This window comes from Lacerta agilis, chromosome Z (assembly GCF_009819535.1).
Source record: "Lacerta agilis isolate rLacAgi1 chromosome Z, rLacAgi1.pri, whole genome shotgun sequence".
Classification (NCBI taxonomy): Eukaryota; Metazoa; Chordata; class Lepidosauria; order Squamata; family Lacertidae; genus Lacerta; species Lacerta agilis.
The window spans coordinates 43,766,624-43,782,661 of NC_046331.1; the positions used below are offsets into that span (position 1 = coordinate 43,766,624).

At 49.3% G+C, this 16,038-nt stretch overlaps 1 protein-coding gene across 2 annotated transcripts; it reads left to right on the plus strand.

Moving 5' to 3' along the window:
- Positions 1–413: 413 nt before the first annotated feature.
- On the plus strand, positions 414–15,148 carry LOC117040054 (sestrin-1-like). 2 transcript variants are annotated; one of them, XM_033137592.1, is made up of 10 exons: positions 414–869; positions 4,794–4,868; positions 5,291–5,497; positions 6,462–6,644; positions 7,166–7,390; positions 7,737–7,842; positions 8,455–8,573; positions 9,088–9,278; positions 10,906–11,050; positions 13,480–15,148. In XM_033137592.1, the coding sequence occupies exons 2-10, from the start codon at positions 4,839–4,841 to the stop codon at positions 13,567–13,569; spliced, it is 1,296 nt and encodes a 431-aa protein (XP_032993483.1). In that variant the 5' UTR covers positions 414–869; positions 4,794–4,838; the 3' UTR covers positions 13,570–15,148. The 2 variants fall into 2 exon arrangements, with proteins under 2 accessions (XP_032993483.1, XP_032993482.1); XM_033137591.1 differs by lacking the exon at positions 4,794–4,868 and having other exon boundaries at positions 416–869.
- The last annotated feature ends 890 nt before the right edge of the window (positions 15,149–16,038 follow it).

Genomic DNA, 16,038 nt, shown 5'->3' on the forward strand with positions numbered 1-16,038 from the left:
GTCTCTTCCAACTCTACATTTCTATGTTTCTGTCATTCTACAGGGCTCAGGATTTTGGGGTTGTAGCGGGGATGGGGGGAGGAGGAGAAAGTGGCTGAGCTCCATATATACAGTATTTGTATCGAGAAATTGGGTCATTTTACGGTATGTATACGGGAAAATATTGCAGTAATATACATTGGAGCTATAAACAGAAAAACAAAGAGTGAACCAAATAACCAAAATTGCAGAATTGTATTGGTTTTTAAATTTTATTTTATTAATGCAATTTTTGCTATTCTTTGCAGGTTACAAGCTTCTGAAGACTTCAGTGGATTCTCCGAGTAAACCAACAGGTATAGGAGGAAGCTAGCCACATACACATACACGCGCGCGCGCGCACGCACACACACACACAGTAACATACACACATGCACAAAAACACACATGCAAAAATAAGGCGCGACTCCTTTAAGAGCTGTCAAGTAATACCACGCTGGAACCTTGGCCCCGCCCTTTTCACCTAAATAGGCGGGGACTAGGCGCTTGACGGGCAGGTAACTTTCCATTCGGACCCACGTGGTTACGCAAGCCTCCTGCCGCAAGGCTCCCCATGCCCCGCCCCGCCGCCCGGGATAGGCTAGGAGCCCTCATTCGGCTCCGCCCCTCTGCAGTGTTTGGACAGCGTTGGGAGGTGGGCCACGCCCCTTCTCCTCTTAACTCCAGCTAGGCTGTCCGGGCTTGTAAGCTTCGCCGGTTGGCCGCGGATCAGAGTCCGGTAGTGGCCGTATCCATGCAGTGAGGGAGAAAAACCCGGCAGGCCGGTGAAAATGATACTCTGCCCCGCTAGCACGGAACATCCCCGCGGAAAACAGTGCCATAGGCTGCAGGTAAGAGGGAGATCCTCTGAGATGCTGGCAGTGACTGTCTTTGCAGGGCTTAAGGAGACCCCCGAGGGAAAGGGGTGCAGGAGCCCCCTCATTTAAAATCACGCTCACTTCGGGCTCACTTCCCGCTTGCACAGCTTAAATGCTGCAGCAGCGGCACGACCAACAAACTCATTCCACAGACCCTCCGCGCTTGCAAATTCCACCACGTCCGTAGAACAACCTCCCCCGAGGTGGCCGGTTTGGGGCGCTGGCGCAGCGTCCGAAGTGGTTCGCTTAAAAGGGATTATTGGCGCAGCCGGATCAGAGGAGGGTGCAATTTCTAGAGCAAGAAAAGAGTTCCAAGCCCCGCCGGCGTTTGCTCGCGAGTCAGTCGCGCCGGTCGGATGGGGTGCACACGCCCCCTCCTTCAGTCCACTCCTGACAGACGGTTAATGCTACGGATCCCCGCTTCTCAAAAGCATGCGAGCCGTTGAAGTTGCAGCCGGAACGTGCGTGTTGTGTCCCCACCTTCCCCGCCCCCCCAAAAAAACCCTGCGGTGGACTTTTTTCTCTTTGATTGTGTGGGGAGGGTCCCTGAACCTCGCGATCCCAGAGTGCCCTTCCCCCACTTGCTTTGCTTTCTTGACGTATCTGAACCTCCTAAGGGCTGGCGAGCCGGGGGCGGGCGTGGGGCGTAGAAAGCTCTCCGCTGACTCTCAGGATTAGGACCCCTCAGGAAACGGGCGTACGGGGGGAGAGGCATGGTGCTTGCAGCCCTGCTTCTCCCTCCGCTTCTTCCCATCCATCCTGAGCGGCTGTTTGACCCGTGAGTCCCTGGAGCGCTGCCTGTGCGCGTTCGGCCTCCGCTGCTCTCTTTGTCCTAGTCCGGGCGGCAGAGGCAGGGATGCGGGATGCTGCTGCCGCCGCTTCTCCTTCTTCTTTCTCCTCCTCCGCCTCCCCGCGCTGCCAATCAAAGTTGTTTTTCTCTTTTTCCTCCTGCGTTTCGTCGGTGGTGCTGCTAGGGGGCGCTGCGGCCCGCTCGCTGCGGCGGGGGTGGGTGGGTGCATGGATGGATTGGGGGGCGCGCCGGCAGGGAGACAATGGGGCCGCTACCGGGACGGGAGAGTGGGCCGTCACCAGTCCAGCTGCTGCTAAGGCTTCAAGAGGGGGCGTGTTCTTCGGGGTTTCCCCTAGATGTTGCGTTTTGGAAAGCTTTTTTAAAAAAGGGAACTTAGGGTTTCTGCACCGGCCTGCAGAGACCACCGCACACTCCCCCATTTTGGTGCTGTTGCTGTCCGTGCTTCTCGTAGTGATTCACTTTGCTTGGAGACATAGACCTCTCAATTCCCCAGGGTGCACCCCCTTGTCTGTAATTCTCCCACTTGAAGATGGAGGTTGGCTGGCTTCTGCGTGTCCGGTCAGTGTTTGGGGAGATGGAGGGGGAAAGAAGCACCCTGGTAAACTAAACTAAACTGTGGATCCTGCTCCCCCAAAACACATATCAGCCTATCTTTGTGTTCTCTTCGTTGTTGTTGTTCCCTTGGTGGTTAATCTGCCACTTGTTCAAAACAATTCTGTAAAATGATGTTGGGGTGTTTTTTATCTCTCCCTTCACATTGGCTTGTAAGTTTTTCTCAGGGTAGGCACATCATAATGAATGAACCTACCGTAAGTTAGTCAGGGTCATTAATTTTAATGGACTCTTCTCTGAGTAGCACAAGCATTTGTAAGAACTGGTTGGCATTCATCTGCACCTTGGTCCAAATAATTTCGTCTGTTCCCAAAGCAGAGTGGTTGTGGTCCATCACACTTGCATGCATCTAGGCTGCATCCACACCATACATTTAAAACACATTCCTCCCTCCCCTCCAAAAGGAAAAGGAAGGCCGGGAACTGCAGTTTAAGGTGCTGGGAGCTGTAACTCTTTGAGGGGTGAGTGACAGTTCCCAGGTTTCTCTTTGGGAAGAGGGTGTGCTTTATATGTGTGCTGTATATACAGAAAGCGAGGGCATCTCCAGGACCAACAGCTTACTAGATTACTTATTCATCAGGGAGATGGAGAAAGTGTGTAGGTGGGGGGGAGCCTAGACCCCTGCTTTCAGGGCATGTTAAAAATAAAGCAGGAGCTCTATCTGAACTGGACTCTGGCACAAGACCCCTGTGAATAACTTGCACAGAACTCTGGTGTGGCCATTTTCCCCTTTTCTTTTGGCGCAGCAGGTATTGCTCCCTAGGATCTCCTGGTGTGGGCAGGAGACTGGAGAGTCCGGACCAGGTGGAGTCTCTGAAGTTCCTGAGACTCAAAGGCCAGGCTTTGGCACTTCCATTGACCCCCCTGCCGCATCACTTCCCGGTGTTGCTTTTTCTAATTTTATTCTAGAGTTCAGGAATGTTATTTTAAGGCCCTGTTAGACTCTGAAGGAGTGGGGTACCCTGCCTGGATATGTGAAACTGAGTGGTTTTCCAATGTCTCCTCCTCCTCTGCTCTGTCTACTTGCCATGAGTTCCAGCCTCGATGCATATGGGTGAGTGAGGGGGTAGTGGTAGAAAACCCCCGAAGCCCTGGGTCGGTGGGTAGGTTCGACTCCCCAGATGTTAAATGGACTACACAAGACTTGCCTTAATGTTACCCATAGCTCATTACAGACTGAGAGGGAGAGTTGTTTGAATTGCTGTGCAGGCAAGCAATGCTCTTAGGCAATTGATACAGTTTTTGCACTGTCTGTTGGGTCTGCTCAAAATCTGCTTATGGGGCTCTGGGTGAGATTTGAGCCCCTCCCCTGAGTGATTATTTAAGTTGGAGGCAGGAGCCCCTCTGGCTTGGAAAGACCAGCTGAAGATTTCAGGGGGTAGGCTGGAGGGTAAAATGCATGTGTATCTGGGCTTTGAGATACAGGGACTTGTGGGAAGGTGCCCTCCATGGCAGAATCACTGCTAACAAGTGTCTCCTCTGAGTACTGTAGTTTGTTCAAGGAAGGTATGCGAAGAACCTTGGCTTTCATTTAAAAAGGGGGGGGGAGAGAAATGAGCTTCTAGTCCTCAATAGGGTGTAAATTGACCTGTGCAGCGATTGGTGAAATTATGTGTAGGGTTTGGGGGTTGAATCTAGTGTCTTCTGATTGGGAGGAAAGAATTCAGTGTTACATTTTCCTCTCCCTTCACTCTTCCCTAGCAAAAATAGACATAACATAAATTAGTGCAATTAGACTTAATGGTGCACTGCTTCTACATGGTGGCAAAATAAAACTTTTTTGTGTCAGCACCCTTGTATCCTGCTTGTGGGTTTCCCAGTGGAATCTAGCTGGCTGTTGTGAGACACAAAGTGATGGACCCTTGCTCTGATCCAGCAGCCGGACTCTTATTATGGTAAAACATGGCATGCACTTATAGTCCAGAACACACAAAGTGCCTCTAACAACCAGTCAGCTTCCCAGAGAAGGGCATTTTCTCTTTGGGCACTTCAGATGATGGGGACACACTCTTTCCACTGAGACCCCATTGTCCCCTACCATATTAAGCAACAGATTAAGATGCAGTTGGTTTCTCGGGACAATGGGAATGACTGTTGTTTAGCCTTGCTGTTGGGCTGCTTGATCTTTTGATAATGTGATGCTCGGCTTTCTTTAATAGTTTGTTGTATCTGTTGTTGGTTGTATGCTTCTTATACTGATTTGTGCATTGCGATGGTTACACACCTGGGAATCTTCATGTGGTAGAGCATCTCTTTTGCCTGCAGAAGGTCCCAGGTCCAATTCTGGGTCTCTCCCAGGAGAAGTGCCAAAGGCTCTGGCCTGAAACTTGTTCCCAGAGAAGGGGTGGGAAACCTTAGGCCAGGGTCTGGATGTGACCCTCCACTCCTGGTTCTGACCCCTGGAACTCTCCCCACGCTGCACCCTTCACTGATCCTGCTTCAAATCCAAACTGTTTTGTTTGTTTTTTGCCTAGCTGGAATGTACCCTTGAACTCTCATAATGCTTCTTGGTTTTCTGGATGGAGGATATAGAGGATATTGAGGATTTGGTGAGTGTGTGTAGGATCTAGCCTACCATACAAACGTAAAATTTTCAGTCTTTGCTCCTCTTACTTTTGCTTCTGGCCCCACCCACCTCTGGCATGTGGCCCTTGGGAGGTTGCCCAGAAGGGAACGCGGCCCCTGGGCTGCAGAAGGTTCCCATTGCAGAAGATACTGAGTGACATGGACCACTGGTCTGACTCGGTATGAGGCAGCTTCCAACATCCCTGCAAGTTTAATCAGTAATAAAAACAACTCCTGCCCTTGAGACACGTTGAGTTTCATGAGCTTGCAATTTCACTTTCTCGCTGCACCTGTCAACTTCTTGTTATCACCCTCTTCTCCTGTTCCCAAAAAGAGCAGCTGGGGGACACAAAGCACCTTTCTCATTCCCTCCCTTCCCCTCCCTACCCTCCTGCTCCCTCCCCAGGTAGCAAAGATGAGTGCTGGTGACAAAGAGCGGACTTCCCACTTGCTCTTTGTGAAAGCCCTGGCTAGCCGCGGGTGCCTCGAAGCCATAAGCCAACAGATGGGATATCATCCGCAATACCTGGACAGTTTCCTCCGGATGCAACACTACCTACTGCACATGGATGGGCCGCTGCCATTCTACTGCCGCCACTACATCGCCATCATGGTGAGTGAGGGGGAGCCATCCCTCAACGTGGCACCTTTGGCTTAAAGGGCCAGGTGCACTCACACTCCAGGCTCCAGCAAGAGCTTGCTCGGCACCTGCCTGTTGGCACAAGCCAGCCTTTTCCAACCTGTTGGGACTGCATCAGCCCCAGACAGAACAGGTGTTGTAGTCCAAAACTTCTGGAGTAACCAAAGCTGGTTCCGCTACCATGCAAATTCTCTCTGTGGTGTGTGTGTGTGTGTTTCATTTGTTTGCTACAGCTGTTGGTCTCACTCAGTCCTTCCACCCCACACTTTCCCCATTTTACGCACAAGTTTGCTGTTATTGCTTTGGAGCTGCTCATAACCCTGTGTTGTCTCTTGTCTGTTGGGTCTGGTGAGGGTTTAAGGTAGGAGGCAAAAGCAACAGGGTCTATGAAAGGCAGAGCCAACTTAATTCTAGGCTTTCTACCTGTCTTCCTCCCTATGAGGATGAGGATGAGGAAGCTGGCAGCTGGTGCCACCCTCTGGACTAGTAAAAAAGGTGGACACATGGGGTCTGGTTGAAGGACAGCTGAGGTTAGGGAGGCAGTGCCCCACCTGCCCTCATGGACCATCCTCTGCTGCCCAGACCTTTATAGCACTTGTGGAGCACCTCAGGGGTGCTGCACAACTGGGCATACAAGCCAGTTGCCTTCTTCCCACATTGCCTCCAAAATAGCCCCTATATGAAAAGCACACTGCACTAAGTGCATTGTTCAAGATGCCTGTCCTCATGGGCCAAGCAGAACAGACTCCCTTGGGAGATTGTAGACTCTCCTTTGTTGGAGGTTTTTAAGCAGAGGTTGGGTGCTCATCGGTCATGGATGCTTGAGCTGATATTCCTGCATTGCAGGGGGTTGGATGAGATTACCCTCAGGGTCCCTTTCAGCACTACATTTCTATGATTCTGAGTGTGTTTAACGTGCCTGTTGCATCTCTTGCAGGCAGCTGCCCGGCACCGGTGTCGATACTTAGTGAATCTACATGCACTGCAGTTCCTGAGGGTGGGTGGTGACCCTCTGTGGCTGAGAGGCTTAGACTACATCCCCCCGAAACTGTACAGACTCAGTGAGATTAACAAGATCCTGGCACACCAGCCATGGCTCATTGGCAAGGAGCACTTCGAGGTAACACCGTGGGGCTGTGCAGAAGGAATCTAGCAGGGAATGGCGATTCGGTTGGGAGTCTCCATTAGTCCCCATTGTAAATGCAGCAGAGGCCTTTGTGCTCACACCTGCTTCTGCACATGCATTAATAATAATAATTCATTTGACTCAAACTTTTCCATTGCAATACTTTTATTATTTTAATAATATTAAATCTGTATGCTGCCTAAATTGGCTTTTAAGCAAGTTTACAACTTTAAAACCAACTGCACATAATAAACACACACAATACAAAATACACAATGAAGCAATTCTGTCAACACATTAAGATTAATGGCAGCCACAACTGAAAATACTGACAAGCGGGTGTGAAGCCTAACTTAAAACAGGCAGCTGGAATAAATTTAAGGGCATGGATTAAATGAAGCATTCTGACAGCTGCATGAGAGGTTTTCCGTGTCTGGAATGTGGGGTTCCTGGGAACTGAGGCCACTGGCTGCATTCAGACAGGTGATTTCCCCCTTCTTGTGCTTCCCTTTCAGAAGCTGCTGAAGATCAGGGAGCAGAGCTGGTCCCTGGCGGAACTGGTCCATGCTGTTGTGCTCCTTGCCCACTACCATGCACTGGCCAGTTTTGCCTTTGGATGTGGCTGTGAACAAGACTTCCCGCCAGATGGCTTGCTGAAGCTGACACTGCCGGGGAGCCTGTGCTTTTGTGAAGTCAACAATGGCTGCAGCCAGGATGTGTTTCATCTCAACCACAAGAAGGTGCACATGATGCTCCGGGGGTTGGGGAAGGGAGGTTGGTGGGCATGGTGAGCAGGCAGGAATATTCTGTACTTGAAACGTGGGATTTGTGGCTCATTGGTGGAGCATCTGCTTTGCATGCAGAAGGTTGCAGGTTCGATCCTCAGTGTCTTTAGGTAGACTAGAGAAATCCCCTGCCTGAAACCCTGAAGAGCTGCTGCCAGTCAGTGTAGACAACACTTGATGCACCACTGGTCTGACTGTGATCCTCATGACTGTGGTTGGGTGGGGAGGAGCCCTTCTTGGACTGGGAGCCAGCAAAACTCTTCGGTGTTTTCTCTCTCCGCCCCCCCCCCCCGGCCTGCAGTCTATGGATTCCTGTGCGGAGCTGGAGTCTCTACGAGAGCGCATTCACAAGCTGAAAGTGGAGAATGAGGCACGGGAGGAGATGAGAACGCCTGAGAGGGAAGAAGGTAATGCCTAAGAAGGGTGTTGGACACTGGTGGATGCCAGTGGTGGCAGCCACTCATTGGGACTGGTGGGGTGGGGTGGAAGGCAGGGAGGGAGGCCAACAGTAGATGGCGCCAGAGCCCGTGGCAGGGAGAGCCAGCTGCTTTTAGCTTCCTCCTCCCTGCTGTGTTTGACAAGGCCAATGCTGAGACCAAGGAGGAGGAAGCTGGCAGGCATTGCCATCATTTGGGCTAGGAAAGCTCAGTCTGTAGAACACGAGGCTCTTAAATGCAGGGGGTTGGACTAGATGACCCTCATGGTCCCTTCCAACTCCACAATTGTATGGTTCTATGACTGGTAGTAAGCATGATGGCAGGCAGGTTGGGGCAGCTGAAAACAGATTGAGTTTGGTGGGGCACTGCCTGTTTGCCCACATGGACCAACCTCCATTTAGGTACGGCAAATAACTGCAGTAGAACGTTCTGGGTGGAGACATTTCTGCATGCAGAGAGTAAATGCAGTTTTACCATGCATGCATACATTTCCTCCTGCTTTTTCTCCAGGGCCCCTCTCCTTTCCTTTCAATGCAGCTTTCTTTTTCTTTTTTCTTTTGCTTATATGTGCCTGGCTTCCAGCTTGCAATGGTGAAATCTCGGGCACTGCAGACATCTCTTGCTTCATTGAAGACCCCAGTTTTGGGTACCAGGACTTTGCTCAGCTTAATGAGAACCAACCACAGATATTCTGTGTGCAGGTACATGCTTATTACATTTTAATTTACACAACCATTTAATATTTCAACCTCTAAGCAGGTTGCACATGTCAACTGAAACCCGTGCAAAAAACTCAAAATTCTGCATTCCGTACTGCTTCTGCTGCTGCTAATGGTGATAATAATGACAATGAAAAATTCCACATTTTGAGTCACCTAATTCAGCAATAATGAATTTCATAGCGAAATAAACAAAAGTAGTAAAAACCACAAAATATGTGGAATATCAAGACACAGCATCAATCTACAATGCAATTGCAGAATATTTCTAGAAAATTTCCACAAAAGTTACAAAGGTGCTGCATTAAAGTGGCTGTGACTGAGTGGTGGTGAGCCACCTGAAAATGTCCTGCACAGTTGCGGGGGAGAGAAAAGGCACAGAAACCTCGCTGGTCCTCCCCAGCCTGCATTGGGGGCTGCTGGTGGCATCTACCTTTGCCTTTCCTAATCCGTCCTTTCTCTTGCCCCACCTTTTTTCTTCTTTTCTTTTTGGCAGGATTACTCCTGGGCAGACCACGGCTTCTCACTGGTGAACAGGTTGTACAGTGACATCGGGTTTCTACTAGATGACAAGTTCCAGAAGGTCCACAGGCTCCAGAGCTGTGCGCTGGCAAAGCGGCAGGGCTGTGACCCAGCCACGTTCAAGCGTGGCGTGTGGAACTACATCCACTCCATGTTTGGCATCAGGTAACCACTTCCTTCACCCGTCTCTCCTGTGCTCTGTGCGGGACCCAAGCTCCAAGCTGTTGTCTGAAAACACCCACTGCCCTTCCCTGACCAGTGTGGAACTGATGCACGGGGGGCTTTAGAAAGCAAGCCAGGCCACATACTTTGCAGAATGCAGGGCTGGATTAACCACTAAGCAAAATAAGCACCTGTTTAGGGCATCGGGGGAAGGGAGGCACCACATAAATTTTCCATTGCTGGATTTACCACCATGGACAATATGGTGCAGCTGAAAGAGGTTCCACAAAAAGCCTCTCACCATAAATGTAAAAATCACGCACATGCACACACACGGTAATAAAATAGCAATAATAGAGATTAATAATATTGTTATTGCTTATATTCTGAATTAGATATATATGGGAGCACTAAAATCTTATGCAGCTGTACCTTGCTTTTCAAACGAAATCCATTCCAGAAGTGCGTTCAACTTCCGAAAACATTTGAAAACCAAGGCACAGCTTCCGATTGGCTGCAGGAGCTTCCTGCAGCCAATCGGAGGCCACAATGGACATTCAGGTTCCAAAGAATGTTTGCAGACTGGCACACTCACTTCTGGGTTTGTGATGTTCGGGAGCCAAAACATCCGAGTTGCAAGGCGTTTGACAACCAAGGTACAGCTGTAAGTGCTTAGGGCCTCTAAAGGTCTTAATCTGGCCTTGGCAGAATGGCCTTCCCACTCACCTCCCAAAACAGTCATACGTAAGGCTAGCTCATCTGCAGATTCCTTCTCAGCTCTACAGCCTAGCATGAGCAATTATCCCATTTGCTCCCCACTCAGCCTAGTCTCTGCTGCACCCATTTAAAGCAGGACTTGGGGAGGGTTTTTTCAGCCCGACATAGTGGATGAGGCCAGAGGCAACAGCAGGCTGAGCAATGGATGTGTTACATACCTTCTATAAAGCAGGCTACATTCCAACCACCTGGGAATCTGCCTTGTACCGGAGTCACACCTGTTGGTCCGTGTAACTCAGTGCTGGCAACTCTGACTGGGTACAGCTCTCCAGAGTATCAGACAGGGAGTGCAATTTGCAGCCTTACTTGGAGATGCCAGGGAAGTGAGCTTGGGATGTTCTGCATTCAAGGCAGGTTCTCTACTGCTGAGCCACAGTCCTTCCTCAAAGCAAAACCCTGAGGTTTCTGCATCCTGCCACACACCCTTTCGAAATCTCCCCCACCCAGGAGAGGCAGTGTAGCTGATCAGGGAAACATGCCAGCCAGGGAAAAGCACTCGAGGAGGTTGCATGGTGCATTCTATGGATCTGGGCAAGAGCCTTGAGGGCTGCAGGTTCCTCATCCCTGCAGTAAAGGATTTGGAGCTTCTGTTTCATGCTTCTGCTGTATGTGTGTATGTTCAGGAACTGGAGAGCCAGCTGCCTTTCAGAAACAGGAGGGTTTGGACCAGAACATTCTCCTGGGCTCTGGCAAATGTTTCATTTTAGTTTCCTAAGCTTCAGCTGAGGAAGAAGCAGGCAGAATTCCTGGTCGCCCAGGGCATCTTGGAATCTGGCTTTGAAACTGACATGTGTTTAGGGTGAGAGAGAAAATTGTGGTTGCCAGCTCCTGTGTAACTGCCATTCCATTCCAGGTATGATGATTACGACTACTCAGAAGTGAACCAGCTCCTGGAACGGATACTCAAACTCTACATAAAAACTGTGACTTGCACCCCAGAGAAGTTGGATCAGGAGACGTTCACGCACTTTTGGAAGCAGTTCAAGCACAGTGAAAAGGTTAGAGATAGCAGGATTTGTGAGTGGATGGGGGACAGAGGTGAGGTGGTCCTGGACTGCAGGGGGTTGAATGCATCTCTAATTGCTTTTACTGTATAATTATAAGATCATTGTATAATTGTAGAAGCAGGCAGGGTGTGTGTGTGTGTGTGTGTGTGTGTGTGTGTGTGTGTGTGTGTGTTGGGTGTGAGGGAGAGGGAGAGGGAGAGAGAGAGACTATCCTGAAGGGATCCTGGCACTTCTGAATTTGCCACCTTATTACTGGTGGAGAATGTATGTGTCTTGGGCAAAGGGGCATTAGTCTGCTCCTTGGTGATGCCCAGGCTGTATCCATTTTACAGGCAGTAATAACAGCAACAAGAACCACATCTCCAATGGTGAATTGTTGAGGGGGGGTGGGTGAGATGCCCATTTCTCCTGCTGCCCTCTCTTTTTGGAGCATCATGGTAATGTGGTGCAGGCAGTTCTCGCTCAGCTGATGTTTGCATTTCTCTTCTGTGGCTGAACAGGACTTGCAGTGAATCCAGAATGCTCCCCCACCCAAAAAACAACAACAACAACACCCTGTTAGAATGGCAGCTGGGAAATTGTTCTGCCTAAAATATTTGTTTTCTCTCCTTACCCCACCACTCCAACATACTTGTCAGTTATTAAGACGAGGAAAGAAGATACTGCATTTGAAAATTTTTAAAGGGATGAGGAAAGTGTGGTGAAATTCTCATCAGTAGGGGGCAGGGGCTTTGTCTTCGGTACTTCACTTCTAAGGTGCCCAAGGGTGTGTGTGTGTGTGTGTGTGTTGGTGGTCTCTTCTTTCATTCTACAAACCATCACACTCCAGCAGCCTGAACTCTGCAGCACCCATGGATGCCCCCATGCCCATTAAAGCCCCCAGAGAGACACCACAAGAGCTCATCCTTTGGGGCTTTTCTCAGATGGGCAGCCAGAGAGGCTGCAGAATGATTTCCTGGAAAATAAAACATGCGCAATATACCCCTCTCACAATGAATAAGCAAGCTCATAACCCAACAGGCACTCTGCTAAAGACATCTTTATGAGGCAAAAGGACAGGAGCCTCTTCTGCAGGGCTAGAAAACTTTTGAGAAACTGGAGGCGAGATTCCAGCATAGTGCTGGCCTTGACAGAGATTTGGGCAAAGAGTGTTACATGCACTTTTGGTTCCCCACCAACATGCAGACCTTGCCATGCTTTTTAATTGAGTGAGCTTTGCTTATGTGCCCATAGTTCTGTGTGTTCTACTGCCGGCTGTGTTCTTTTTTCGCCCTGCAAAATCAGCCACCTGCTTTGCAACCTGAGGATCAAACCACCTTGCTTGGCAAAGACATTAATCTCTCTGCTGCTGCCTTTTCAAAGAAGTTGGCTGGCCCTGTGTATTTTTAACACCCTGGGGGAATTGGATGTCCATAAATCATTTTCTGTACCAAATTGGAGGGTTTTGTTGTTGTTATTTTAAAAAACCTTAATATCAAGGCTGCAAGATTGAGGGCATTGGAGAGAAGGAGGTTGGGTTTCTCTCCTCTCTTCCTTCCCCCACCCCACCCCTACCTAAGTGAGCAATTTAATGTGTCCAAATATGACCCAACACAGGAGGGAGGGATTACAAACAATGGTTTGATTATTTTAATAGGCTGTGCTGATCTTGATTTACCACACTTAATTAAAAGTTGATGCGCTCAAACACTGAGCTTATGGCAGGTCCAATAGCTTAGAGAGCTTAGTGGATAGAGAGTATTATTTACATGCAGAAGGTCCCAGGTTCAATCTACCTCTACTGCAGAAGGTTGAGCAGCAAGACTGGGGAAACTGCTCTGCTTCAGGTCTTGGGAGTCTGCTGCTGCCAATCAGAGCTGAGAATGCTAGACTAGATGGACCAGCACTTGAATAACTCTGCATTGGGCAGTTTCATATGTTTCTGTCCAATCACAATTAAATGGCACAGGACAGATGTTCTAGAGGTGGGCTGGGTGAACTTGAGAACCCACCTGGATCTGTCCCAAAGCCCCTCTAGTCTAGCACGGTGGCTGACCAGATGCCTTAATGGGAAGCCCACAAGCAGATGGTGAAATCATCTCTCTAGCAGCAGTTTTCAGCAACGGGTATTCAGAGGCATATGGCCTCCAACAGTAGAGGGAGAACATAGCCACCATTGGTAGTTTGGTGCTCCAGTGAGTTTCTTATAACACTATAACTTGTGAATGAACTCCAGTGGAGATGAATGTTGGAAGATTCAGGATGGATGAAAAATGGAGGAAGAGAACGGTTGAGCTAATGTTCTGTTTGTGTGATTCCCATGGGCATCTTATTGGCCACTGGCCTGCTCCAACAAATTCACATGTACTTAACCCCTGTCCTGTGGTCCAGTCAGGCTTCTTTCTCCTCTAACCGTCCCTTCTTCTGCTGCTCCTTTTTAGGTCCACATGAACCTTCTCATCCTGGAAGCCCGGCTGCAGGCAGAGTTGCTCTATGCCCTCCGAGCCATCACTCAGTACATGGTCTCCTAGAGGGCTGCAGGCAAGCACCCCCTGGACTCGGACTCATGCACCATGCCATTTCAGCGACTTCAGTTACTTGATAGCTTTCCCTTCCCCTCTTGAGATGTGAAGAGGAAGATGCGCCTTTCCTCCCAGCGGTCCTCTGTTGTCTTGTGCAGTTGCTGAGCTCTGAGGACCTGGGAGAAAGTATTGGGTCAGGTGGCTGGCTGCATGCAAAAGTGTTTTCTATCCAACAGCATTTGGAGCCATTTCTGTCCACACCCCTACTGCAGGCAGGTGTGTGCTGCAGAGGGTGTGGAAAGCCACGTGGTGGCTAGATGTTTTTAATGGGGGTGGGTGGGGTCGTCATTGCAATTCATTGTTGGTCCAGTTGTAGCAGCTCTTACTGAGTTTCTGGCGTCCTTTACAGTATTAGAGGACCCTTTCCTTACCTTGTGCCATTCCTGCTGCTCATAATTGTGCCAATGTCTTAGCCCACTTTGGGTCTTGGATGTTCTGTCAGTTGGGGTGGTCAGTGGCTTTAAGCCAAACTTGTGGAAAAGATAAGTTCCTGGACTATGAGGGAAGGACTTTCTTGCTTCCTACTGGTCCAGGGGGGAGGAGGTCTACAGCAGCCTTCTTTAACCTGGCATGCCCGCTGAATGTTTGCTGTACTACAACTCCCATCATTCCTGACTGCTGGCCATATTTGCAAGGGCTGATGGGAGTTGGAGTCTAACAATGGTGGGAAAGCACCAGGTAGGCCTGCAGTGCTTCTTCCAGTGAGAGAATTCCACTCCATTACTCTTTCTAGAGTTGCCCTCAATGGTCATTTCCTGGCCTCCACTTCTGCCGTCTTTTATATTCCCAAAGTTGTACCCCCTACCAGTTTTTCAGCCTGCCTCCCGGCCACTCCAGCTTGTCCCAATTGCTTCCCCTTCCTGATGTCTGATTTCATGGCTGCATAGAAAGAGGGCTGTGACCCCCCAGCACCTTCTGGCTTTGGTTGTAGCAAAGCTACACAGATTCCACAGAATTCCCACCTTGCACTGCTTAACACTTTCAATCACCGCCCAAGGTGGGTTTCCTCCAATATGTATCCCCTTGTTTTTTACCCCCTCCCAAGGAGCACAGTCTGATGCTGGGAGCTGGTTCTGGGTGGGTCTCCCTGTAATCTATAAATGCTCTTGCTAAGATTTCCCCACCACCGAGGTAGGAGGGCTGGAGTCCCGTTATAATGCTGGCAAATGCCACTCTGAAAACACAGCAAACCCACTCTCCTTACTGGCACAAGGCACTACAGTCACCCTTTATTTGGGCAGTTGTGCATGCTTGTTATATATGTGGAGCACTGTACACATCCTGCACCTTTTGGGAGACACTCACTTTGTGCAAGGCAGGATGGTGGGGAGTTTGTGGTGGAGAGATGCTGGTGGGGACCATTAAGAGCTGAAGACATCAGGGAGGTCAGGAGCTGGCTCAGTGCACACAGCGGCAGCTGACCTGTTTACTGTGTAAATGATTTTTTTGTGGGGGGGGGGACAGAACATCATGTGGGAAAGAGAGTAAAAGCCTATTTTTGCTATAAATATACTTGTTCGACACTGCACTGAGTCTTTCTTGTCTTTCTTTTGGGGGGGGTGATGGAGGGGTGTCTTAAACTACAGCATGTTGCATGCTGAAAGCCTGGCAAAGACAGCTTTGTTGCTTCTCCCTCTACAGTTGGGGTGTTCCTTTATTTGCAAAAAGTTTTGCCAAAACTTTGCCATGGAATCCATTTGCAGTGTTGGGACTCCATTCTGGAAATGCAAGATTTATTTTTAAAAGAGGAGAGAGGAGAGTATATGTGATGCTGCCACTCTTGAAAGTTGAGTGTGTCTCAGCCTCGTCAATACCTGGATGGGAAATTAGCTTCTTAACGGGCTGACAGCCAAGAAAGAACTTTGAGTAAAATGTTATTGTCGTTCCTCGTCATAAATGCTTTAATGTGTACTCAATGTAGAAGTGGGGGTACATAACTAGGAGAAGGTTTGATTGTTGATTCCTGAATGGTGGCAGTAGTTTTCTGCCAGGTAATGCAAGCCGCCTTTTCCTGAAGAGGGCTTCAGTGTTTTGGGATGTAATTCATGGGCATCTGCAAGGATTCTTGGTGGGAAGGTAAAATGTTGACATATTGGCTAGTTACTCTCCAAAAATTTCAAAAGAATGGCCCTTGTCCATTTCTTCCCCTCATGTCTCAAGTTGTACAGGTGTTAGGCAACATTTGGAAAATAATATTTATACCCCGCCCATCTAGCTGTGTTTCCCTAGCCACTCTGGGCAGCTTACAGCAAATAAACTGTTTCCTTCAGGGTTGTCTTCAGATGTCCTCTGAAAGTCAGGTAGTTATGGTAGTTATTTCCTTGATATCTGATGGGAGGGCGTTCCACAGGGCAGGCGCCACTGCCAAGAAGGCCCTCTGCCTGGCTCCTTGTAACCTCACTTCTTGCAGTGAGGGAA

Excerpts from the sequence above, each read along its gene's own strand:
- LOC117040054 (XM_033137591.1), top strand. The coding sequence starts at position 810 with ATGATACTCTGCCCCGCTAGCACGGAACATCCCCGCGGAAAACAGTGC. Across the intron at positions 870-5,290 it reads AACAGTGCCATAGGCTGCAG|GTAGCAAAGATGAGTGCTGG; the intron begins GTAAGAGGGAGA and ends CTCCCTCCCCAG. Across the intron at positions 11,051-13,479 it reads AGTTCAAGCACAGTGAAAAG|GTCCACATGAACCTTCTCAT; the intron begins GTTAGAGATAGC and ends GCTCCTTTTTAG.